General features: G+C 42.9%; 1 protein-coding gene across 3 annotated transcripts in view; it reads right to left on the reverse strand.

Moving 5' to 3' along the window:
- TRAF3IP1 (TRAF3 interacting protein 1) overlaps positions 1-17,319 on the reverse strand; it is a 37,551-nt gene extending 20,232 nt beyond the window's left edge. The window contains exons 1-7 of one of the 3 annotated variants that reach the window (XM_042822509.1): positions 17,170-17,319; positions 16,795-16,863; positions 13,271-13,432; positions 12,311-12,451; positions 11,697-12,167; positions 11,006-11,083; positions 3,596-3,671 (exon numbers count right to left, since the gene is read on the reverse strand). In XM_042822509.1, coding sequence (XP_042678443.1) covers positions 3,596-3,671; positions 11,006-11,083; positions 11,697-12,167; positions 12,311-12,451; positions 13,271-13,432; positions 16,795-16,863; positions 17,170-17,292 — 1,120 coding nt within the window. In that variant the 5' untranslated portion in view covers positions 17,293-17,319. The remainder of the gene's footprint in view (positions 1-3,595; positions 3,672-11,005; positions 11,084-11,696; positions 12,168-12,310; positions 12,452-13,270; positions 13,433-16,794; positions 16,864-17,169) is intronic. The other 2 variants (XM_042822507.1, XM_042822508.1) reach the window with 2 other exon arrangements.
- Between the last annotated feature and the right edge of the window lie 8,560 nt (positions 17,320-25,879).

Consider the following 25,879-nt stretch of genomic DNA (forward strand, 5'->3'; position numbering starts at 1 on the left):
GAATTTAATGACATAATCCTGTAATGACATAATCCTATGTACTAAAATGATTACTAGGTCATCCATTGCTAAAGATACTCCACCAGAGAAAAACAGCTATCAGCAGTATGGATATTGCCTGTCAGAGACAGAGATTGGGCTAGACAGATGACTAATGGCATTTCCCAGGGAAATTCATACATTAGTTTTTGACAGTTTCCAATTATCCAGACAATTAGATCAGACTGACATGGCAAGCATTGCTTTCCCTTTCCTGGCTCTTACTATAGAGGTCAACTCTATGTGATCTTGTGCAAAGCATTTGATGCTACCCCACACAAAATCCTTGCCTTTAACCCGGCAAGACCTGGATTTGGTGAATGGAGCAGTCAGTGGGTGAGGAACTGGTTGGATGGTTGCACTCAAAAAGAGTTGCACTCAACCCTTTCACAGCCTGCCAACGTGTTATTCCCCAAATTAGTTCTTTTTACTGTCTCGACAAGAAGTCCCAGATTGCTTCCCTCCTGCATGTGCAACACCATACCCCTGAGAAACCAGTACATGTGTCATGGACTGCAAACCAAGAGCTCTTCCACCCCATCCAGAAAATGGGTTTGCAGTAAATTATGCTGGTTTTCACCTCATTCTCTTCTGCAACATTAATCCTCATTATAGAAGCAGGTTTTAATATTCAGGTGCAAGTTTGTGGGCAGTTCTCTTCCAACACACACACATTTGTGTGAACACATGCACACACAGTGCATCACCTCCACGAAAGAAGAGTTAATTATTTTCAAAGCAACTGTAAGTTTAAAAAAATACATTCAATTTACAGATCAACTTCTAAATTAGAAAAAATACCATGTGAAACCGGTTTTGCTGCAAGGCTTGTTGGAACTATGAAAGTAATTATGGTATGAGTAATAGTAACTATAGAAAAATAAAACCCTTTTGCTTCAATGCCACTATTAATTTGTTTTTAATATACAGAAGTGAGCAAATGCTGTTATAACTTGGTTTCATTACCAGGAGAGAAAACATACCTGTAATTGCTTAACTACTCCTTCATTTACCACTTAGTTTTGTTTTTCATAATAGCTGAATTTGCATTCACCAGTTCAGCCTTGACACAAACTCCTTTCTGTTCTACTGCTGCACATTTATTTGTCTCCATTTAATGTTAGAAAATACAGAAAGGTCTGAACATCATCATCAGTTGCTGCAGACAACGACACACTGCAGGCTTCAGTACACCTACAGAAGGTTTTACTACCCTCAGGATTCCATCTTGGGGCATTCAGGAGCCTTGTTTACTTACTGTAACTCTCTCACATTAGGGAAAAAAAGGGTATAACATAGGTAACCTTGAGTGCACTGGTCTGCTGCATCATGAAAAGAGTATTTTAAAATACTGAATTTGAAGCCAAAACAGTGGATAAAAGGTAAAACATATTTATCAGAATAATGGCTGCTAATTTTCAAGATTGGGTGATCCCATAAAACGTGCCATGTCTGGTCACTGTAATTTAGGACCTGTCCGGGCTATAAAGCAAATATTCAAATTTATTTTTTTTTAAATAAAAATTCTAAATAAAGTGGTAGGGCCAGCTGTTGATCACTATGAAATAAAATAAAGCTCCATTTAATGGAATCCAGATTATATTTTTCAGCAACAAAATTAATAAAACCTCACAGCCTATAAGTAAATGAGACGTGATGTAAAATCTTCAATAAGCACTAACGTGACTTAAGCTCCAAAATAAAGGGGTTGTTTATATCATACAATCAATCCTATTGGAAAAGATCTCTAAGATCCCCAAATCCAACCCCAGCCCACCCCACCATGCCCACTGCCCACATCCCTCAGTGCCACATCTACACTGTTCTGAAACACCTCCTGAGATGGTGACTCCAGTTCCCCAGGCAGCCTGTTCCAAAGCATTATAATTCTTTCTGAGAGACACTTTTTCTTAATATCCAACCTGAACCTCCCCTGGAGCAACTTAAAGCCATTACCTCTTGTCCTATCACTGCTACCTGGGAGCAGAGGCTGCAGCACTGTACACCAGACAGGGGTGACAGCCACAAATTCAGCATGGACAACTCTTGGGTGGGCACAAGATGGACCTCTAACAGCTTCTCATTTCCTGCTGATAATCTGTGGGTAACAAACAAATACCTGGCCTTCCTTCCTCAGTGCTCCCAGCAGAAACGCCACAGAGTTTGGCTCATGATATCTGGCTAGGCTACTGAGGAAGATGATCTGGGATACAGATTCAGTGCTGATGATATCTAGAGAACCTGCCCTGCTCAGACTCAAGCCACAGGGTCCTAGCCTGACATAAGTGCAGGTGCAATGCAGCATCACAGAACTGTAGGGGTTGGAAGGGACCATCAAGTCCAGCCCCTCTGCTAAAGCAGGCTCCCTACAGCAGGTCCCACAGGTAGGCATTGACTGACTGCTGACCACACACAGTTGATCACAGCTGTAACGACACTGTTGGAAGCCAAAGACCTACAAACACACAGGGTTGCTTCAAAACCCTCTAATCAAAGGGGCTACAAGCCAGGAGTTTTGGTGAACAACTCCTTTTCATCTGCTCTCCAGGTTACACCTGGACTACCACAAGTGTCTCCAGTTATGTAAATCATTATAAAAGGTTTTGCTAGTCTCAAATTCAACCAACCATCTTTTTGATTAAAAAAACCCAGAAAGTTGAACACAAATGTGGACTGTTTAATGTATTGCTTACCAAATGAATACCCAGGGAAATTCCTTGTTGCACTGGGCATTAATGAGTCAGTCTCACAGAACATGGCTTTTTTTCCCCTTCTTTTTTATGGCAAATGTAACCTTTTCATTTATAATCCCATAATTCCTAAAGAAATCCAATACCCAAGGCCTTCAAATCCTTGAGAAAGGATTAAAAAAATTGAAAAGATAAATCTGGGAAGTACACACTTCCCAAATATTAGTAAGTGATGAAGTTAAATATCTCAGGGTTAGCATTTGTATAATTAATACCTACAGGAAAGCATACCTTGCATCATAAATGTCTTTAATCTTACTAAAACGCCACATCTTGAATCTTATTTAAACTAAAACACTGTGCTGAATATTGATCTGTTCAAAGTATTTGAGGAACCTTCACGTGTTCCTTTTTGTACAGTAATGTGCAACATTTAATCATTTCAGATACATTATCTACTTACCCTCACTAACAGAAATGAGACAAAAACTAAGTCTCTTAAAGTTTTTGAAGACATTTGTGTCTAATTTTGCCAGATTATGAAGCAAAGAAACAGTTTCTGTGAAACTAATAGACAAAGAAATAGTTTTAGACCTATCATGAAGTCCATTCAGAAAGAAAACTGTAATTATAATGAGAAGTTGAATTTACTTCTGCAGTTTTGCAAGAAGAATGAAACCAAACTGAATGAAGTACCACTCTCCAGGTACCAAACCTATGCAGAACAGCCCACTGGATTCATAAATGCAAACTGGGTAAAAAACAAGCACCCAAAATAACAAGCAAGGATGTTTAGGATTTTATTCTGTTCCAGGATAACAACCCTCCAGCATATTTAATAGAAAAAATATCATCCTGCTGGTTACCTTCTCCTCTGGGTTTGGCGCGTTGCCGTGATCCTTTTGTTGAAGGCTGCCTTGATATTCCTGCAGGACTTTCACTCTTAAAAAAAAAAAAAAAGAGAAAAAAAAAAAAAAAAAAAGCACAAATCTATATGTCTTCACATAAAAAAAATTCATATATTCAAAATTAAATCTGAATTACATGTGTTGATTTTTTTGGTCTACATTTATTATACATTAAAAAATACTTACAAAACTGATGCACACACAGGAAAAATACCTAGAATCTATTTTCCTCAGAAGAGTTTGCAGATGTTTTTGCTGGATGTGTGGTAGCTATCTTTTTTTTTTTTTTAATGAACTTGAAATATGATCATATTTCACTACTGTAAGGGCAACTTCCAAAGGTGATCTAAGCACATCCAAAGCAGAGTTCTTGCAAAACGTGCAATGCAGGTGTGATGCCATAACTGGTCTAGGAATAGAATGCTTTGCTACTAGTGGGCTATCCCAAGGGTTAACATTAATCTCAGAGTCCCCTCCATGTTTCAGCCACACTGCACACACAGTTTCTCTTCCATCTTCTGGGAAGTGTTTTGAATTTCCTTCTGAAACAGAACTAGACACTAAAAAATTCTGGCAATAGATACACATAGTCCTTAAGTCAAACATGGACAAACTGAGACATGGGTCTTATCAGAAAGGCCATCGAAGAAGCAGTGGTGATGTGAAGGTACAGCTGGAACAGAAAGGGTGATGATAGCAATCCATAAGTGAAAAAGTTAAAACTGAAGGAAAAATCAGGACTTTTTATGAGGACTCTGTCCTAAGCCCACAAGCAATTCAAAGAGGCCAGGAAATGAAGGCAGGAAAGCACACAAAAGCATGATTATTTTGTTTTCTCTGGATACAGCTTTCACTGCCTGAAGTTAAGAACAGCTGACTGGCAATACTTCCTGCAAAGGCCCTGTGTTAAGCATCCAGTGGCCATATGCCTCCAGGGAAAGGGCAAGATGTAAAGGAGAGCTCCTGCTGGCCCTGTACAGCTTGTGGGTACAGATGGGGGCAGAACGGAGGCCCTGCATCCCCTTATGCCCCAGCCTTGGGCAGCAGAAGGTCTGAAGGCAGGCACAACTGCCACTCATGCAGGCAGAACAACACAGAACAACCCCAGCACTGGCAGAGAAGGCTTCTGGTTACACACAGACTAAAGGATGCAGCCAGAAAGGGAATCTGGCCCAGCAGGTGCTCACAGCTTCTCACCCCTCACATTACTGCCCCAGTAACAAGCCAGCCAGCTCTGCCCTTGTGAGGCCCATCAGAAGGACTGCACCCAAAGCTGGGCCCCCAGCACAAGGAGGATGAGGAGCTGTTGGAGGAGGTCTGGAGGAGGGCCGTGAAGACGATCAGCACTTCACAGGATTTTCTCCTTATTTTGCAATTTGTGTGAAATAATAACTCACAAAGTTTGCAAGCGAGAGTTACTTGCTAACTCCACAAATAATGCCCACATTCACAACATAAATGAGAATTACAGCTTCCTCCATTTCTCTGTTAACACTGTATTCCACAGACTCCTTCCACAAGATGCTGACGTGTTTCAAACAAATCAAAGACAGAAGGTCAAACTGCACAGTTAATACTGAGGTGGTTCATCTCAATTACTACTGCTTTTCACAGTGACAAGGGGCAAAAGTTGAGCTCCTCACAGTCTGGTTCTACAGACCTGCAAGCTGCATCTGGTACAGTCACCATTTAGCTGCAATTTGGGTGATGTAATTATTAGCACAGGTGGGGAAGGAGCTGAGAGTAGGTGCTGGGGCTTCTAGAGGAGCAGATTCAGTCATTTATTTATGACAGGTAGTGACTGCAAAGGCTGCTTAACACTTCTGTAGTGCCAGATGTGCACGCTGGCAACAGGTGCAAAGTAAAACACTAACATTTAATCACTATGGTAGCATACAAATACATAAAGCCCACGATATTTATGACTTGAGTCTTTCCAAAGGGAGATAAAATAGGTCCTCCTTCTTCTTACAAATTCCAAAGCTCCAAAACTTTGAAAAGCAGTAAGTGAAGTCATTAAAAAGTAATCTTACACTTCATTTCATACCATACAGAAAGAAAATTATTTAAGTGGGATCTTAGATGGATGTACACGCTTCCCAGTTTTGAGTAATTACGTTCCTATTTGGAGAGGATACAGTAGTCTCCCATAAACCATCCAATTGGCTGTTTTATTGTTAATCTATTTAAATAGGCTGATTTTCACCCTGAGACATCAGAAAATAACGATTTGTAATGTTTCAGCTGGTCAAGAAGAACATGGTCTGAAAGGAAATCCTGCCAAACTGTTAATTCCCCATTCCTTCCATGCAATAATCGACCTCCACATTCACAAAAGGATCTCATAAACAGATTCTGTCAATAACTTTTATACAGGGACCTTCGAGCTCCATGTGCTCTGATTTTGTGAGCAGAACTTACTGACAGTCCCACTAATGACTGGTACTGAATATGAGCAGCAGGCAGCACACACAGGAGGTCAGACTTTTCTCCTCTATTATAGCCATGCTGTTTGCTTTATGGCTGTATGCACACAGCAGTAGTTGAACAGTTTCTTCCCTCCTAACTAATTCTGGGTAAAGAATCATAGAGCTTGGAAAAGACCTCTAAGATCAGCTAGCCCAACTGCCAACACATCATCTCCGTGCCCACTTGCTTCCATACATCTCCTCCTGCCATGGCCACTCCATGCATCAGCAGTCATGGGGAGAAAAGCCACTCCCACAAAGCAAGGGAGGTGAACAGCTCACCATATAAACCCCTGTGAATTCCTTTCTCTAACTCATCAGGTCCACTGAGAGTTCACCAACAATAATCACAACTGTGAATAGGAATCTAACTCAATCCTCTGTCTGTTGTGGATGACTTTGCTAATTAGATCCATGGTGGAGGAGCTATATTTACATGTGTACTGTCAGTAACACATACACAGATGTAACAATAAAACAATATTACATGTATAAACCCAAGGAGGCTGTGGATGCCCCATCCCTGCAGGCATTCAAGGCCAGGCTGGATGTGGCTCTGGGCAGCCTGGGCTGCTGGTTGGTGACCTGCACACAGCAGGGGGTTGGAATTGGATGAGCACTGTGGGCCTTTGCAACCCAGGCCATTCTATGAAACACTTTCTGTTTTTGTGTACCATGAATACTGTCACATAAATACAGCTCAGTTCTAAGGCTCGAAGACTTTCATTGCTCTTTTCCTTAAACTGCCTCTGTTTCTTGTATCTATTCCTAAATAGCCACTGTTATTAATAGGCATAATTTATTAGTGTGTTACAGCAACGTGGAAAGATCCATTTGACTGTGTGGCAATGACACTAGGATTATATTGATCAATTACCTTTTCTTGAGAGATGCTCAGAAGATGATGGTCTATTGCTGTCAGTTTCTGTTAATTAAAACCCCTCAAACACAGAGTTATTAGGGAAAAAATAGCTATTTCTTACAACATGAATGTGAACGCTGGACTTCTATTACGTGAGTCAATTATGAATAACTGACAGCAAACAGCATTCCAGCTCACAGCACTGGAACAAAATTATCTAAGCCATGTTTAGGAGATTTCCACGGAACAATTCTTTCTGCTGCTTCAAGGGCAGTTATGTCATTTTTCATTCAGTATAGATGAGTTCCAACAGAAGTTCATTAGATAGGACTTTAGAGGCTGATTCAAACGTCCCATTCCAGAGCAATATGGTTTGTACAGCAAAAATAAAGGTTGTTACAGAAGTGGCCAGAAGTTACAGGATATTACAAAAAGCTTCAGCCAAAAGTTTCAGCAGCCATCTGTAAAATGGAAGAGACTTTTCCAATGTGTTTTGCCATAGGGCTAAATGACATACCTGCTCTGCAGACACTTTCATATGAGCAGCACCATACACTCAGAAGATCTACAGCTCGAATCACCTCTTGTCAAAAGACAAAGTTGTTTTATTATTAGTAGTAGTATTTTGTAGCATGACAGATTGAGCTTCTAAGTGTCTGTTCCAAACAAAGTTTCTACCTGAGCTGGACTGAGTGAACAGAACACAACCTGGCTTGCCCTGATCAGAAACAACGTGGTATGCAACAGCCTTCAATCAGAAAGGAGTCTCCTGATTGCCACGTGTTGGCCAAATGTTTCTCCTTAATTCCTACTTATATTTGCTTTTTTTGTTGTTCCAGAAAATTATAGATACCCACGTGGTGGCTATTACATGCCTGGTAACATACAGGTTCTTCGGTTCAAGAAAAAATACATGAAAAAAAAAATCAAGCTGTGAAAATTGAAATAGTATTTAAAGGCTGGCCTCAGAAAATTAGCAGCAAGGAAATGAAAATTTTGATGAGTAATGAGAGAATCTTATCTAGGTTCCTGATCTCAAAGGAGCCATACCAACGACTAAACTTTATATGGTAACTTTGCTGTACATGGACAATATTAAAAAACCCAAAGGAATTTGAATGCAGCACAGAATCCACTTAGTCTGAAATTCCATGGACATCTCAAACTGAATAAAAGTCCCCACTTCTCCCAGTTCTCCCACGCCATTACGCTGCAAAGCAGGCAGCATGTCTGATGAAAGGACCTATGTGAAACATGGTGGAAACAAGACAAAAATCGAGTGGAAAACAAGAAGCATGTTGCAATGTAAAGGCAGGGAAGATTATGCTTGGGAAGAAAGAGAAGCTGTGACTAGGAGCGTGATGGCAGAGACAAGGACTAGAGGCCAACAGCATGCTGGGCTGCATCAAGAGAAGGGTGGCAGCAAGGAAGGGAGGAGGCTGTCCCCATCTGCACTGCCCTTGTGAGGCCCCACCTGGAGTACTGCATCCAAGCCTGGGGGCCCCAACATGAGAAAGACATGGAGCTGTTGGAGTGGGCCCAGAGCAGGGCACTAAAGGTGATCAGAGAGCTGGAGCATCTCTCCTATGAAGAAAGGTTGAGAAAGTTGGGCTTGTTCAGCCTGGGGAAGAGAAGGCTCTGGGGAGACCTCACTGCCTTCCAGTACTTAAAGGGAGCTTATGAACAGGAGAGGGACCAACTTTTTACATGGTCTAATAGTGATAAGAGGGGATGGTTGTAAACTAAAAGAGAGGAAATTTAGGTTAAATGTAGGGAAGAAGATCTTTACTCAGAAGGTGGTGTGGCACTGGCACAGGCTGCCCAGAAAGCTGTGGGTGCCCTGCCTCTGGAGGAATTCGAGACCAGTTTGGATGGAGCTCTGAGCATCCTGAGCTGGTGGCTGACAACCCTGCCTGTGGCAGGGGATTGGAACTGGATGGTCATTAAGGTCCCTTCTAACTTCAGTCATTCTATGGCTCTACAGTAAGCCAGTGCTGTGTAACTGAACCCAACAGGAACAAACCAGAGATCAGTCCTTGGGGCAGAAGAAAGCAGGCAACACATCAGGCAGTGGCATATCAGACACAGCTTGGAAGGGGGTTGCTTTAACTTGTTTCACTTGCTGTGTATTTTTAAAAAGCTCAGAAATGGATGTTTAAGATATACTCATGCAGCACACACTACCAAATAATACAATCAAATACTCCTTGTAGGCATAAATACAAAAATGGTTTCCTCTGTTTTTAATACATTTGTTTCACATGACTGAAATGGTACCACAGCAATTTAAATCAGGGTAAATCCCTGGATATGAAGGCATTATCCTGCTGTGAAACTACTGGGAGGAAAGTAAGATCAACCCCAGTCCATCAAGGTGCACTTCTCAACTATCTCACGATGCAGTTTTCTCTAAATCACTTTACACAGCTATCCCAGCTCTCCAGCTTTAAAAGATTCATTGGGAGCCTTTTCATTCCATTCCTCTCTTCCACAGTCTTAGTAAAGTGACCATTTGTCACGCACTGCTCTAAAGTGTCTGTTTTCAACACCTAAAAGCAAAGCAGTGCCTGCTGTTACGCAAGCAAGTAAAGGAAAAGCATGTTATCTAGATTTAAGGTAGTAAACCAACATGCCTTGGAATCACTCCCAAAAGCACTTAAGACGGGAAATGAAACTTTACTGCCCTAGCATATTATAGTGGTGCCCAAGAGCACTACGATAGTTTGGGATGAGGCTCAGAATTTCCATTAGAGACCCAATTTGCAGGAAGTTTAACTTGGCCAAGAACGTTTGCTTCAGGCTAAAAACTATTTTATAAGCTCTCCCTCCAAGTGCCAATAATTTAAAAACTTTGGTTGGATTTCAGTCAAAGAACAGCTATAAATTTGTCATCTCATGTAGAAGACACGATGATGTCAGTGGCCCACAGACTTCCAACAGAGACTCCTGCTGGACTTGGGATGCTGCCTATTTCTTTCTAGCATGAACTACTTCAGGCTAATTTATTGAAGGCTCACTTTTAAACATTTAGCCATATGGGTCCTTAATTCCCCAAATTGCCTCAGGTCATCAAGAAGCAGCAGATGCAGACACAAAGCTATCTCAAACAACAGCTACCGTTCAGAAGCAGTCAGCGAGTTCCTATTCCACCCTACCATCATCCAGCTGCAAAACACAGGCTGCAATGAAAGACTGGATTTATTCTCCATTCAACACAGCAACTGCTATTAAAACACCTGTCCTAAATCCTAGCAGCTGGCATGGTGCCATGGCTTGGATTTAGGGTAAGAACAATGTTGATAACACACCAATTGTTGCTAACGAGTGCTTACACTCAGCCAGGAACTTTTCAGCTTCTCGAGCTGGCTGGCAACAAGGAACTGGGGTGCACAAAGAGATGGGAGGGGACAAAACCAGGACAGCTCACCTAAGCGGGCCAGAAGGATATCCCATACATACGGCATCATCCACATCATCCACCAGCACTCCGTTGCTGGGCATCAGTCAGCTGGTGGTGAACAAATGAGTTCTATGCTGTTGGTTGGTTTGTTTTTCTTTTCTTTGTGTGTTTCTTTTTTTCCTTTTCTTTTTTTGTCTTATTAAACACTCTTTATCTCAACCCCCACGTTTTTGCACTTTTAACTTTCTCAGTTCTCTCCTCCAGCCCACTGCTGGGGGAGCAAATGAGCAGCCAGATCATGCTGAGCTGCCTGATCAAACAAACAAATAGCAGCATTCCAGGAAAGACTGGAGAGGAAAAAAAGGAGAAACCTTTGAACAAATAAACATTTTTCTGAAGTAGTCAACATATCAAGAAATAGAACTAGAAGTCTGGAAACTGAAACAAACTGAGTAGGCTTTTTTCATCCAAGCTACAAGAAATTTAAAAACAAGCAAAAACCAGACAACCTATTTTAAAGCCCTAAAACTTGGCATCTCCTTAACTTTCAATCTTAATTTCCTTAATGCAGATTTCCAAACCATTCTAAAATGGAACACTTTCAAAATCTGCCTTCCCAGATCTTCTATATCATTAACCTCATCATCTGGCTGGCACTTGCTGGCTTTAGTTGGCCTCTGCAGTTTTCTAAGTTTGGATTCCTCAGAATCTAAAGACTAAAAGGAAATATTTGTTTTAGATTCTACGTGCTGAGTAACAGCCTGAAATATATGAAGTGGGAAATGAGCGTACAGTGGAACTGGGCGCGTTACAACAGCATTCTTAGCCACCTACCTGCTTTCCTCAACCTGCCTGGCTCTCGTGGAAGCCTAACAGAGCAAGAATCACTGCTCAACTGATCCCTCTATGGAAGAAGTAAGCTCAAGAGTGAGACAAGCAACCAGCAATGGCTGAAAGAAACTCTCTTTAACCCTCACCTTTCCCAAGAGCTAAGGCTGAAGCAACAGCATGCATTACTGGCAAGATGCACGACAAAGATGAATTCCAACAACTGCTGCCACTCCACTCTATCAAACTGAATCTAACGTGATGAGGAGAATTCAAACAAGCACAGTTCAGAAAATAAACTGCTTAACAGACGTTCAGGAAGCACAGTCAGATGAGTCTGATTGCTCACAGACAGGAAGGTGCACGCACAACCTCGGCCACATCCTTAACAGATTAAATCCATACACACAAAAAAACAACAACTTTCACTTTGGGAAAGCAAGCGCTGTTATACAAAGTGCTTAACAGAAGAGCACTGCTCTGAAGTAAGATTTCAGTTACCTTTTTCTCTGCTTTATCCTTCCCGTGCTCTTGTACATGCTCTCCATCTCTCCCTCTGTCTCTCTGTCTGTCCCTTTCACGGTCTTTTCCCTTCTCTCTGTCCTTCTCTCGTTCTCTCTCCCTGGTCTTATCTTTGTCTCTTCCTTTCAGTCTGTCTGTTTCTCTTCCTCCTTCATTTTTTTTCTCCCTTTCCTGTACTTTATTCCATTCAATGTTATCTTCTCGTTCTACATCTCTTTTTCCCTTGCTTTTTTCTGTTTCTCTTCCCTGCTTGGTGGTTCTGCTTTTGTTTCTTTCCCTTTCTTGTTTTTCTCCTTCCTTAAAGTTGTCCCTTTCAGAGTCTTTGTGCCTCTCCTCATTATCCTTCTGTTTTTCACTTTCCTTTTCTCTTTCTTCGCTCTCTTTGACATCTCCTTTGTGTTTTCTGTCTCTGCTCGAACTTCTGTCTTTAATGTCAGTATCTCCTCTTCCCTAAAAGAAATTAAAAAGTAATATTCAGTTTCAATACATGTCAACTCTATCACGTAGTTACTCTCTACATATAACATGCCCACTGAGAGAAATTAGAAAAACAATAATCACTGGTAGCCACTGTACTCAACAAAGTTTCCTACCTCTTTATCCCTACGGCTTTTTTGCTCTTCTGTTTTGGACTCCCTGCTTTCTGTATCTCGAGGTTTACTGGATGGAGGTTTTCCTTTAGCATCAGCTCTTTCTCCAGCTAAGATCTTTTTTACAGCAACATCACTGGACAGCTGCAAGAAACAGAAAAATTTCCTGAACTGAGCTACTTTATTAAATATTTCCCTTCTTCCAAACTCTGTAGTCAATGTGACTTTTCTTTCTTTTGAAATGCAGCTTACATTTCTGCTCTTCTAAATTAAACATCTCTTTGTAACTCTTGCAATAATTTCATTATGCATATTAGGCTTATGTAAACAGATGGTGCTTTTTATCTACTGTAGCAAAATTAGGTATCAAGCTAGTTAGAATCCAAACCTTTTCCACAATGCACATCCAGCTTATGTTTCACAGTAAAGACACAGGGCTAATAACCTTGGCTTGAATGGATAGACTTCAGCCTTTGGTTATTACAATGCTCTACAAAGCTGTGCCATCAATCTCAGCCCATTTCAGCTCCTCCTTCCCCATCTCAAGCAATTAGTAAGGAAGAAGAGTGTCTCATTCAGTTAACTAAAAGGAAATAACAGCAGTGTAAATGATCAGATTACTGGACAAAGATTACCCAGACAAAACCTTCACACAGTTTGTGAATACTGTAGTATTTCACTGTTAAAGGCACAGCTTCTTCTCACCCATCACTTCACAGGCTTTTTACACAGACTTCTAGAATGCATTTGTGTGGGGACCTGGCTCAAACTCTGCTATGAACCTTCTATTCTATTCAGATTCTATACATCTGTTATTACAGTGGTATCCCAAGGCAGTATATCTTCTGTAATTCAAAATAGCTAATGAGTGTCAAACTCTGTCACAAATGAGCTCTGATAATATATAACATAGGTACACATCTCTGTAACGATGTAGATGAAATGTATGTGGTGATGTCATACCTTATTTAAGCAACACTTCCCAATGGCTTGCAGAAACTCATTTGTTTTCTCAGGTTCGTGTCCAGCCACAACACGTGCTGGTTTCACTGACAGTGGCTCTCCCGTTACCATTACAACAGCATCGATGGCCTTCTGAAGGAAGCTGATTTTGGCATCTTTATCCTAAAAAAAACAACAATTCAGAAATAACCACGAGATTCTACAATAACTCAAGGTTAGGAAACCTCTGACAGGAAGAATAACTGCAACTGCACAACTGGAGCAGCTGAACCACGGCTCACAAGCAAGCGTTGCCAGGGCTGTCAGGAGCAAAGGCCCAGCTGCACTTGCTGAGACAAAGCACCAGGATCTGTCCTACTCTGAACATCTCCCAGAACAGATGTGAAGGGCTTACATATTGATATACTGTAGAAACCAGACTGAACAGTGAGTCAAGGAGACATAAGAAGGATGGTGGTGAAAGGGATACAGGCACATATGTTATCTCCACGGTTACCAGGGGTGATTTGGTTTTATAACTATACTTTACAAACTACTTTCCCTAAGCATCCTTCAGCAAAGATGATGGCTTTGGGTGATTATACAAAATCATTTAAACAGCTGATTTGGCACTGACTGACTGACTGCCTTGGGAGCAACAGACCCAGTACGAACCTGGATCTAATCTGACAGCCATACCAACAGAAAGGAAAGCAACAGAAGCCTGTAACTCCTCAGCTGAACAAGGCCAGTACTCCTTCTAAAGGCCATCTGTAGCATTATCTACTCCTGTGGCAATGGAGCTTTGCAGTGATGTCTCAAGTCCCAGAGCTGCTCCATAAACAAGAACAAATGCGTGGGAAGGCAGGCTCTGGAGTCAGGGCTCTTCCCTTCTTCAGCTCTTCCAAACAGATTAAAACAAACAACTGCCACACAGCTGGGATTTCCAGATTGTCTCCATTTACATCACGACCACTTCGCCCTCACCAGTGCACCCTGCATTCAAAAACTAAAAACAAACCAAAAAGAAAAAAAGGAAGCAAATGCTGCAACCTCCTTCTATTAAAACAGTTGTCCATCCCGTGAAGGACACATGCAATCTATTAACTCAGGGAAGGAAGCAGGACAGTCCTAACACAAATGTTTTCAAACCGAAGTGATTCAAAAGTTCCTCCTAGGTGAATCAATTTCAGTAGTCATGTTATCAGTGTTTTCTGCCCAAACAAGAAATTTTCATTATCTACTTGAGTCAGTAAATAAAGTTCTATTGGAATAAAAACAAACAGTGCTGAGAGCTTTACAAAACACACAGCAAAAGTTACATTCTGTCGAGCACATAATTGTAGACTCATAGAATCGTAGGATGGCTTGGATTGGAAGGGACCTCGAGGATCATGAAGCTTCAACCTCCTGCCAGAGGCAGGGCCACCAACCTCCAGATCTGCTACAACAGGCTGCCCAGGGCCCCATTCAACTTGATTCATATATGCATAATATAAAGCTGATGGGAAAATCTAACAGCCCGATATTCCGTTTTTCCATTTCTAAGAGAACAATGTTATATTAGCCCCAAGGAGACAAACCTTCCTGATAAACATGAAGATAACAACACCTTCCAGTGCAGTCGGCAGCAAGAAGTGTGTTTGTTTCAGAACAGTCCCAAAGTTCAAGAAAACTCCTACTTACATTCCCTTATGCACTCAGATCCCTTTCCATCTCTGCAACATGAATTGCTTTGCATGCACACAGCACAACTCACTGAGGTGCAGCTGCATGCTCTGCCAGTTTGATGCAGTTCATGGCTAATTCCAGCCCAGGAAATCTGCTTTTTGGGTCCACAAATAAAATGGACAGTGTGCTCCGAATGAGAGAGACCACGTGCTAAGCAACTTTTCACAGCACCTACCCACATGCCTCAACACTGAAAGGATAAACAAAATCAATCAATCCGTTGTAGAATTCATTTAGATTTTAGTTTGCACAACAGCAGTTAGAACAGTAACAGAAGTAAGAGCAAGACCAATAATCAGCCTTGGGAATTACATAAACCATCCATTTAACTAGCTGTGTAGATGGCAAGCCAATAGTTTTAGTTGCTATGTTAAACAATCACCAGTGGGTGTAGCTGTTTAACTAGCAACACACAACATGCATTATTTGCATGAATAAGTGACAAGTTTTAAGCCTCGTTGGTATTGGGAGAAGGCAGCATGCATTGCTTAGCAAAGAGGCAGCACTAGAATGTAAGCAAACACAGCCTGAAGTCACCCTTGCACTTAAGAAAAGCATTTTCACCAATAGCATTGAACTCATCTTTCATTCATCAGCCATTCAAAACGGCTGTAGTAATGGCAATAAGACTATTCTATAACACACATAACAGAAGAATGCATTATTAAGCAATAATATTTTCTGTACATGTGCATAAAGCACACAGATATATATATATGGGTTTGTTCAGCTTGGAGAAGGCACCAGGGAGATATTCAAGCAGCGTTCTGATATTTGAAGGGAGCAGGGAGACCAACTTCACTCACAGTCTGATAATGACAGGACCAGGGGGAATGGCTTTAAACTAAAAGAGGGAAAATCTAGCTTATATGTTAAGGGGAAATGTTTGTTCAGAGAGCAGTGAGGCTGCCTGGGGAAGCTATGGATGCTCTATCCCTATCAGTGCTCAAATGGATGGGGCTTTGGGCAACGTGGTCTGTGGGAGCTGTCCCTGCCCATAGCAGGGTTGGCATTTGGGGTCCTGTCCAACCCAAAACATTCTGATACACCTCTACATACACCTACGTTTGGGTGGTAATTTTTCAAAGAAATAAATATAAAAACACACATTCTACCAAAAAACCACCACACCCTGTAATACAACAGCATCTTGAAAATCTAGATCTACTCGTAAATCAGACCTTATTGTTTTGAGACAAGTACAGAAGTAGTTGTTTAATCACGATAGCTTGTGTCCACAGCCTTAGCTACATACATAGATGCAATCTATAGGCATCCACAAATAAGGATAAGCCTGGAGAAAGTTCCAGGGAGGTCTGCTAGAAGCTTTTCAACATCTAAAGGGGGGGGCTATAAGGAAGAAGGGCACAAACGCCTTAGCAGGATCTGTTGTGATAGGATAAGGGGAAATGGTTTCAAACTACAACAGGAGAGATTTACTTGGATCCAAGAAAAAAGTTCTTTACTGTAAGAGTAGTGAAGCACTGGCACAGGTTGCCCAGGGAGGGGGTGGATGCCCCATCCCCACAGACATGCAAGGTCAGGCAGGATGGGCTCTGAGCACCTGATGGAACTGTAGGTGTCCCTGTTCACTGCAGGGGAGCTGGACAACACGGCTTCTAAGGGTTCCTTCCAAATCAAACGATCCTGATTCTGGGCACTGCAAAACCAACAGGCAAAACCTCCTACCATTTCTACACAACACCCAAATGAAGCAATGGAAGCTGAACACAGAAAAGACCACAAGTGCCTTGCAGCACATTTCAGAGACCATTTTTATTCAGGCTGAATAAATAAGGAAGCTTCTTACCCACCTTGACATTATCTGATTTCAATTCAAAATCCGTGTAAAGCCCTTTCATGAAGCCTGTCACTCTGATCACCTTGAGAAGAGAAGGAAAGGACCGAGTTAAGGGCGCTTGGAGGCTACTGCAGAACAGCGTTTGGCAGCAACAGACCGTGCAGTATTATTGATAACAATACTAAAGCAGAACGCCGCTGTCATCCCATGACACTCCAAGCCCCCCCACCCACGAGGGGTTACACCCCCAGCCGCCAGGGGGCGCCCTCAGTGATGGGGCGCCCTCGCCACGCAAGGGGCAGCCGGCGAGGGGGCTGGAGGGGGGGAGGGGGGAGGCCCTGTTGCCTAGCAACAGCAGAGCGGGCCCGCAGGCCGGTCCCCGGCCCACCTCGGTGATCACGTCGTGCAGGTAGCGGAAGGGCGGCTTACTCAGCAGCCGATCCGTCAAGGGCGGCTTGCGGATCACTTGTCCCAAGCACTCCTGCGTCCGTCGTACCACCGACTCGTTCATAGCGACGGCGGGGCCGGCGCCGCGGCCGCCGCCGCCGCCGTCGGCTGTGAGCATTCCCAGCCTGCCCCGCGGCGCAGCGCGCCTCGCTGCGCATGCTCGGAGCCGCAGCACGCGGTTGCTAGGCAACCTTAGGCCCTAGCAACAGGCATCGCCGCCATTTTAGGCGGTCAGATCTCAGAGCGATCTGTGGAGATACGGCGTGATTTTAAACTGATAAATGAGAAGGGAGAACTGGCATGGAGAAGGCTGAGGTTCTCCACAAGTCCTTTGCCTCCCACAGCTCTCACATCGCTCAACCTCGAGGGGCAAATCCCTCTGACCGTCAGAGCAGAGCGAGTGAGAGACCGCCTCACAAGGCTGAATGTGCACAAGTCCACGAGGCAGGACTACATGCATCCCAGGGTCCTGAAGGAACTGGCTGATGTGGTTGCTAGTCTGATGTTATATCTGAAAAATCATGGCCGTGAGACCCTGGGGACTGGAAAAAATGGAAACATCACTTCCGTTTTCAAGAAAGGAAGACCTGGGGAACTGCAGCTTCCCTCTGTGCCTGTGAAGATCATGGAGAGGATCCTCTTGCAAGAGGTGTTAGGGCACATGAGAGATGAGGTGTTGATCCAGTGCAGCCTCACCAAGAGCAGTTTGTGCCTCAGCGACCTGGTGTGCTTCCAAGATGGAGTGAAGGCATCAGTGAACCAAGGAGATGCAGCCGGTCAGGTTGTCCAGGACCTGGACTTGTGCAAGGTCTTTGACATGGTCCCGTATCACATCCTTATCTCTAAGTTGGAGCAATATGGATTTGATATGGATTTGAAGGAATTTGGGACTATTCAATTTGGGACAAGAAGTTGGTTGGAAGGTCACAGCCAGAGGATTGTGGTCAATGGCTCTGTGTCCAGGTGGAGGCTAGTGACAAATGCTGTCCCCGAGGGGTCTGTCTTGGGACCAGTGCTCTTCAACATCTTTATCAGTGATGTAAATGATAGGATTCAGTGCACCCTCAACAAGTTTGCAAATGACACCTAGCTGAGTGGTGCAATTGATCTGACAGAAGAGAGAGATGCCATCCTGGACAGACTTGAAATGAGGGTCAACAAGGCCAAGTGCAAGGTGTTGCACTTGGGTTGGGGCACTGCAGATATATATACAGACTGGGAGAAGAGCTCATTGAGAAGCAGCCCCAGAGAGGAAGAGTTATCCCTGTCTCTGAATTGGAGAGAGACAGTTTTGAAGGGTGCGCTGTTTGGTGGTTAAGGTGGCAAGGGAGAATATGTTTATTCAGGAACAAAGTGCAGGGTCAAGGAGAGAGTGAGCTACTCAAGAACAGTCTAATGGTTTTAAGTATTAGTGACCCAAGGAAAAAGGGAAAATATGTTGCTTCACACGCCAGTGAAAACTCATCTTTCTCTGCAGGTGCTATGACAAAGTAGAAGAATAGTGCAGGAACTGGAAAGGTGTAGGAGCTTGCTAAGCAGATAAAATCCAAGATCTGTGTGTGTTCTCTCCCAGCTGTTTCAGAATAGCTGGACAATCTGGGAAAGAGTCTCTGAAATGAGCCTTAGAAGTATCTCATCCCATACAACCTGTCAAACCCCACAGTTATATTAATAACTATCAACCAAACAACAAAGCACTAGTGGTAAGTTAATAATGTCTTTTGGTGATTTTTTTTTTAATCGTTCTTTAAATAAAGTAGAACAGAAAAGTGATGAATCGGAGAGAAGCCAACTTCAGAATTCTCTGATCCCACATCACGCTCTTATCAAAGCCAGTACAAGGATATAACGGAAAGACACAGGATCTCCCACACCTGCAGGTGAGAGACATCGCAGTCTGCCCACCAGGTAGCATGCTACATACTCCCCTTTGTCCTAGACACATTACAGTCCTTATCAAAAAGCAAAAAGTTGGCTATTCTCCAGTGTTGGTGCCGCTACCAATTGTTTGGAATGTTTGGAATCCTAAGAAAGAAAACACTGCTTTTCTGCTTGGCCAGCCATGACAAAGAAGGTTTGAAATCGAAACTTTGATAGAAGCGCACACAGTTGCTGTGCGTTGTGATTGCCTACCCATTTCTTAACCCAAATCTGATCTGCTAAAGCAGCATTTGTGCTTCTTACCTTGGTCGTAAATGGAATTGTTACAAGATCTCCCATTCCAGCTGCAAATGCCAAATAAAGCAAAGTACATGCTGAGTAAGAAAGATGAATCGGGTTCAGGAACAAGAAGAGGCACACTGCAGAACAGATGTATCTGGTATTAGCTTGTGCAGGGGAAAGAGGTTGTTCTGCAGAGGTGGACAGCTTCCACACTGACAGACTAATTGCACTCAGGCTCCTATGAACAGGTAGTTCAGGAGGAGGAAGTTGCATGGAAGCAATTTGTCTCTTCCGCCAGCCTGACACACTCAGAAATTGATGAGGTTCCCAGACAGGCTGTGACTACAGGATCTTGTAATCCTGGGAAGAAGAAAAGGTATTGACAGCTTCTACATCCAAGGGCATCAGAAGAAGTCTCACAGGAAACAAGAAGACTGGGAAGAAGCTGCTCTAGGGAAGAGGGTTGTTTATTTTGGAATTGTATGGTTTATCTGGACTTCTGCCATCAGCTGCATGAAGCGTCTGTAATGCCTGAGAATGAACCTTGAGGGTTTTGTTCAGCTTGACCTTCGGCATGCTCGGTTTGCTGGAGAGGTGGTACCCCAAGGAAGCACAGCTCAATTCACTGAGGAATCAAAAGCTGGCAACTCACAAAGACTCCACGAGTCCCTTTGGTACTTTTAAAAGTATCCTAGCACTGCAAAACAGATAGCTTGAGATTTAGTCTGGAGACGCAGTCCTTTTGAGGACCTTGCACTAGAATTATTATTAGAGGCTGACCAAGTTGAGACCTGGTCACGCATGGCAAAAAAGGGAGTATGTTAAGGCTCAGTAAACCCAGCGCAGACACAGCGATGGCCTGTGGAAGCCATAGGACTGCTTACACATCTTTAAATAGCTGCGTTAAGAATCTCAGACTCCCAAATCTGACTCTCAGACTCCCAGAATCTCAGTGCTCCCAAAGATGCCAGTAAGAAATTCAGCTGGCCGCGTAGTATCAAGAAGGGACAATTCAGCTTGTCAAATGGCTTGAGGAAGGATTCACAGACCTCTAACATGTGCAGCACCTTAAGTAAGGGCAGACAGCAGAACAGGGGTTCTCCTGTCCAAATCTTTGTGCAGTCTCTTGAAGATAAGAGCTCAAAATGTCTTTGCTGCATAGTTCTGGTTTTGCCTTTTAGAGAAGTGGAGAAGATCCCACTGTTTTTGCTGCACCAGACTGATGGCCTGCAATATCTTCTTAACGTATGGGGAGCTGGTGTTCCCATTTCCTAACAACTAAATATTGCTGTTAAACAGATCCAGACATGGTATTTGGGAATCAGAAATCCTCGTAGATTTTGCTGGTGACTCTATGACATATATTTGCAGGTCTCTCAGTTTTAAGTCTTTTTGAAAAGGCAACTGGAAATCAAATAGTTTGCAGTTGTGCAGAATTCTAAAACAAGTGGGGGTTTCTCCAAAGATCTCCATGGGAAGGAGTTGGGAAGTTTATCCTAAAATCAGTCCCTGAAGCAGAAACAAACCTGCACGCAGTACCCCTCAGCCTGACACTGGGAACAGCAACCAAACCAAGTCCACTGAAAAACAGATGTGGAGACAAGAGCATTTGCTTGGGAAACAGCCTTCCTCTGAACATTCTCTCAAACTCTTTAATTCCTTCTCTTTTAAGCAGCTGTGAGTTTGTTTGCTTTTTAAATTACTACCACCCCTCAAAGTCACGTTTTGCCTTTTGAGCTACTACTCCGTGTAGAATTTGGACCAGCAATCTCACACATCTCAGATTCCTGTCAACTCTTGAAATTACTCCCAGCCTATCAGGTGAATAAACATCAAATGTGGAGTTCGAACCACTGTGATGACAGTTTGCTTCTGAATGCCAGCAGGAAATGGTGAGACACAAAACCACTCTCAAGTCGTGGCCCTCAGTGTGGACATCTTGATCTGAAAGAGAAGGCTGCAAGGAGACTTCAATGACAGTATTTAGGAGATTGTAAAAAGGAGGGAATCAACTTTTTACTTTGTTTTTTCAGGTATGAAAGCAACACGCCTTAAACACTTTCTGTGTAACTAAACAGAGATAAATCCCTTCTGCCATTTTCAATCATTTTAGTACAGAGTGTGCGCAGAACTTTTTAAGATGCTTTGCTTTTCTTATCTTTACCTGCCTAGGGTATTTAATGGAGGCTCTATTCAGAGCTCTAGCAGAGGTTTGGTTTGTCCAGTTTGGTCTATTGACCAAAACCCAATAAGAAGACCCAATAAGACCCAAACCACAATAAGAAGCCTGCCAGTTGCAACTAGTTTGCCCCATTGAGCGTTAATGGCAAGGCTTGTTTGCTTTCTTTGCTAAATCAAATAAACTGAATTTTGCAATTAATCGCCATATATTAAACATTCAGGCATGTTTAATCAGCAGAAATAGTTCCTTCTCAGTCTGTTGAAGCAGTGGCCTCACATGGTTGCAATTATCACGTGGTTCTGTTCTAGCTGTCCTGCCATAATTAGAATTGAAAGCAGTAACTTTCATGAGAGCTGATTCTCAACAGTGTCCCTTCGTTCTCTGGAAGCACACACACTCCTTCTTCTGCACAATTCAACTTCCCTATGTAACTTATATCCAGATGTCACACAGTACCCCTCTGGTTCAAGAAAACATGTAATATTTACACCTTTCACCAGCTCCCTACTTCCTGTAATCCTCTGCCTCAGTCTACCAATGTGCTGTGAGCTGCTGGTGGTGGAAACACTGCATGAAGTCCAGGCTGTGCTCCTGAACTTGCTTTGTGACATTCCATGTCTGATAAGTGAACTGGAGGGAGCAGAAAACCACTGATGATGTATGTGAGTGTATGTGCAACCTTCCACACCTGGGACTGGGCTCACTGGCTCAGTGAAAATGAGAGAACAGAAGGAAAATCAAAGTGAAGAAAGGATCTCTCTTTTCCCATCTCTTGTAGTGACTACAGCCCTTCCTTTTGCACTGAGGCCATGAAGATCCTGGATCAGCTCTACCAAGGGGTGGTAAAACAAGAGCTTGGCCTTATTTTCCTCATTGGCTCATTTGTACCCATTTATAGTCTGAGATCAATGGCTGCATGCCTTTGTGTTACCAGGCAGAAGCAGGAGCCCACAGCTACCTTTCACAGGTAAGATTTCTATCATGGCTAAGAGCAGCATTGTGCTCAAAAGGAGAGAAGTCCTCACACCACATGCTTGGGAACATCCTCCTTCTCCTGGGGTTTTCTTTGGGTTATGCAGGTGTGCAGTTTGTGGGACGTGAGTACACATGGCTCCAGCTGCCCATTCAGAACCCATACTGAGCAGCAAATTAAAAGCATTCTCAGCAGGCTGGGCAGATGACATTGAGTGCAGATATATGAAGAACGTCCAGCATGATCAAAACACAGGTAATCCTCAATTCTGGGAATGCACAGAACAAAGCAGTGCTGCAGCACGATGCCTGGGCTGCACGTTGTGCTTTGTAAGCAGTGTTTACCAGTATGGTACAGATGCTGAACAAGACTTTGGTGGGAGCTCACCTTCTGAGAGATAAGCATCTTTTAGGATCCAGTCTCACACTGCTCTCCAAATCTTTTCTAGCTCGCTGCCCTATTAGCCACACTGGTAAGAGCTTACAAGCCACAAAGAATTCCTGGTCAAATTACAGGAAATCATTTCCTTTCTTGACTTCAACATCCGTAACAAAAGTAGAGGGAGAGAGGGGTGGGCTATGGCCTTGTGCAGTGCCTCACTTTTCCCTCCTTCACTGGACATAAGCGCAGTCAGCTGAGCGCAGCACAAAGAGCACAGCCCCTCTGTGTGGGTCAGATCTCAGGGTGTGTTGTCTGTTCAACTGCTCCTGTGCCTCCAGCAATACCTTCTCACCAATTTGCTTCCTCGGTTTGTGACTGTTTGCACCTTCCTGCTTGGTTGCTATTGCTCCTGGCAACATAAATATGATCCTGGGGCTACTCAGTGGCTTAACTGTTGGCAAGGCTTCCATACACACGCTTATCGGTACAGAAAGTAACCACAGTTAATACCCAGACTTCCAAGAACATCTTATGCAGAGGAACCCCAATTATTATTATTGCAGAGTACTTGTATGGCAACCAGAACTGCAGTTGGACACCCAAAACCACTTCCATCTCTTTTCAAAGGAGGACAGCTTCGTTCCAGTGGTGGAAATGAACAGCCATACCTGAATACACTGCTATGGCCTGCGCTCAGCTGAATGACAGACACTGCCCAAGGGCAGAGGAAAGGCCCATCACCAGCTGTGTCCTGTAACTGTACAAAGTTAAGCTTATCATCAAACTGCCACGAACAAACGGGACGATTCTTCCGAGCCACCACACCAGGCTCATCCATACAGGGGCTTCAGAAGTGGATTTTCTTCATAAAGTTACTGCTGAGAGTCTGATGCCTCAAGGTGAACTTTCCACCCACAGAAAGGCAAATCAGCGCCATTTTAAAAGGCCACCCTGCAGAACTGTTCGCCATGATTTGCTATTGCCTCACATCACAAATGCTGAGCTGCTAAATTCTGCTGTTTTTTTCCTCTCAAGATCCTTCTATGCCAGTTTGAGCTGATCTAAGCAGCAAATATGGGAAGAGGATACGTGCTTACAAACCAGAAGATGTTTTGATCCATAAGTAAAACAGGCACTTCACCAATTTTTTTAAACCATCTCAAGTCTATATAAACCAAACACAGGTAAAGGACAGCTGCTAAGAGACTTTTGGGAAACAGTGGATCTGTTTCTGTAATAAAATCTGCTCCCAGCACTTTATAAACATCAAATAAGTGCAGGACAAGCATCTTCTGGGAAAAAAAAAAAAAAAGTTGAATATTTATGAAAGGCTGCAATACAATAATGATAAAGATCCCTGGCAAGGCCTGCATCCTTTGCAGTCGCCAGCACGCAGAGCTGTTCTGCCCATTCACTACTGACCACGTTTTGGTCAGCAAAAACAAGAACAGTTCAACTGCTGGCTTTCTCAATAAGTCCCTTTGTGACCATTTTTCCTTCTTGGTGTTTGTACCAGTGAAACAAAAAGAGTCAAGTCAAACAGACATCTGTAAGTCACTCTTTATTTTGCAAAGATCGCTTGAAAAATAAAGACGGAAGTTCTTCCAGGCTTTGGAATATAACCATCACAAAGCGCAGAATCACAAAAACTGCATTTTTAAAAGGTGTTCCCTTTCCCCACCCTCTTTTCAATTAACTCTTCCATTGTGGAGCAATCCACAACAGTTTTAAGGAAAAAAAATGTGCATTTTGAGCCAACGTTAGAAATAACTCAAGATTGGTTCAGTGCAGGAGCTGCTACATCACACTTCAACAAAGGCACATACTAGGATTCCCACGTCCATACTTTGTAACCCCTATCTGACTTTCTCCAAAGCTCACATCTTCAAGAGCAGATCAGAGTTATTACAAAGCAGTCAGGTTAAGCTCAAAACAGCTGTCCAGCGTGGAACTGGAGGAGTTAAAGTGACAGCAAAGTAGGTGCAGTGCAATGGAACAGCCTGCAGACAAAACGCTTTCTCCTTTACCTTTGTAATCAGCATAGTCAGAATTTCTTGTAAACCTGGCTCAGAAGAACGGAAGAAGGCTCTGCAAAGTAAGTTAGGGCAAGCAAGCAGAGCTGGAAAGGAAATAAAATGGCTGCTCTCATCTCAATCAGAAAAAAGAACTCTATCAAAACAAGGATTTCAAGATTCGAGTACAGCATACCTACAACCAGAAATGAGGGGGAAAGTTAAAATTAAAATAGCTCCTGGGTGGAAACAGCCTAAGAAGGCCCAGAAGCATCTGCTGAATTTCAAAGATACCTAAGAAAAATGAAGACTTAATGCATGTGGTTTTGACTTTTTTTGCTTGCTTTTGTTCATAACTAAGAACATCAGTTTCTGTCTTTAAATTGTCCTCAATACCAGAATCCTGTTAATCTACAAAAAGTAAATCAGAAGACCATCTCACAGTAGCCCAAATTTTAGCAGCTTGCTGTTTTGGCAACTTCTTCAAAATCCTTTCCACACAGATAACAGATCAAGCACAGCAGTGTCCCAGATGAACTGCATTTGTTCACTCATTATCACAGTTTTAATTAAGGATACTTCAGGCTGTGTTCAGTAGTTACTTTTGAACATTGCTTTGCTCATCTCAAAACAGCTTTCCAGACATTTGTGCAGTTCAGCAAGGCTTCGCAGTGTCTCATGGCAGATTTCATTCATACAGCAGTCAATTTGCACAGGTTTCCAGCAGTGCAAGGCAAGCACACCACACACCACGAGCCCTCCACTACTGCATGGAAAGGCTTCTGTTAACCTTCCACTATTCCACCTTCACCTCATCATTGAAAATATGCTTAGAATTTGATTACAACCAATTAACTCCATTAAGAATTCTGGTGAGTTTGTCAGCACTAGTTGTACTCAACAACCATTCTGAACCTGATGAGAAATTGGGTAATGAATA

The sequence above is a fragment of the Centrocercus urophasianus genome, unplaced genomic scaffold (genome assembly GCF_019232065.1).
Source record: "Centrocercus urophasianus isolate 14NV4802_14NV808 unplaced genomic scaffold, USGS_Curo_1.0 seq_20, whole genome shotgun sequence".
Lineage (NCBI taxonomy): Eukaryota > Metazoa > Chordata > Aves > Galliformes > Phasianidae > Centrocercus > Centrocercus urophasianus.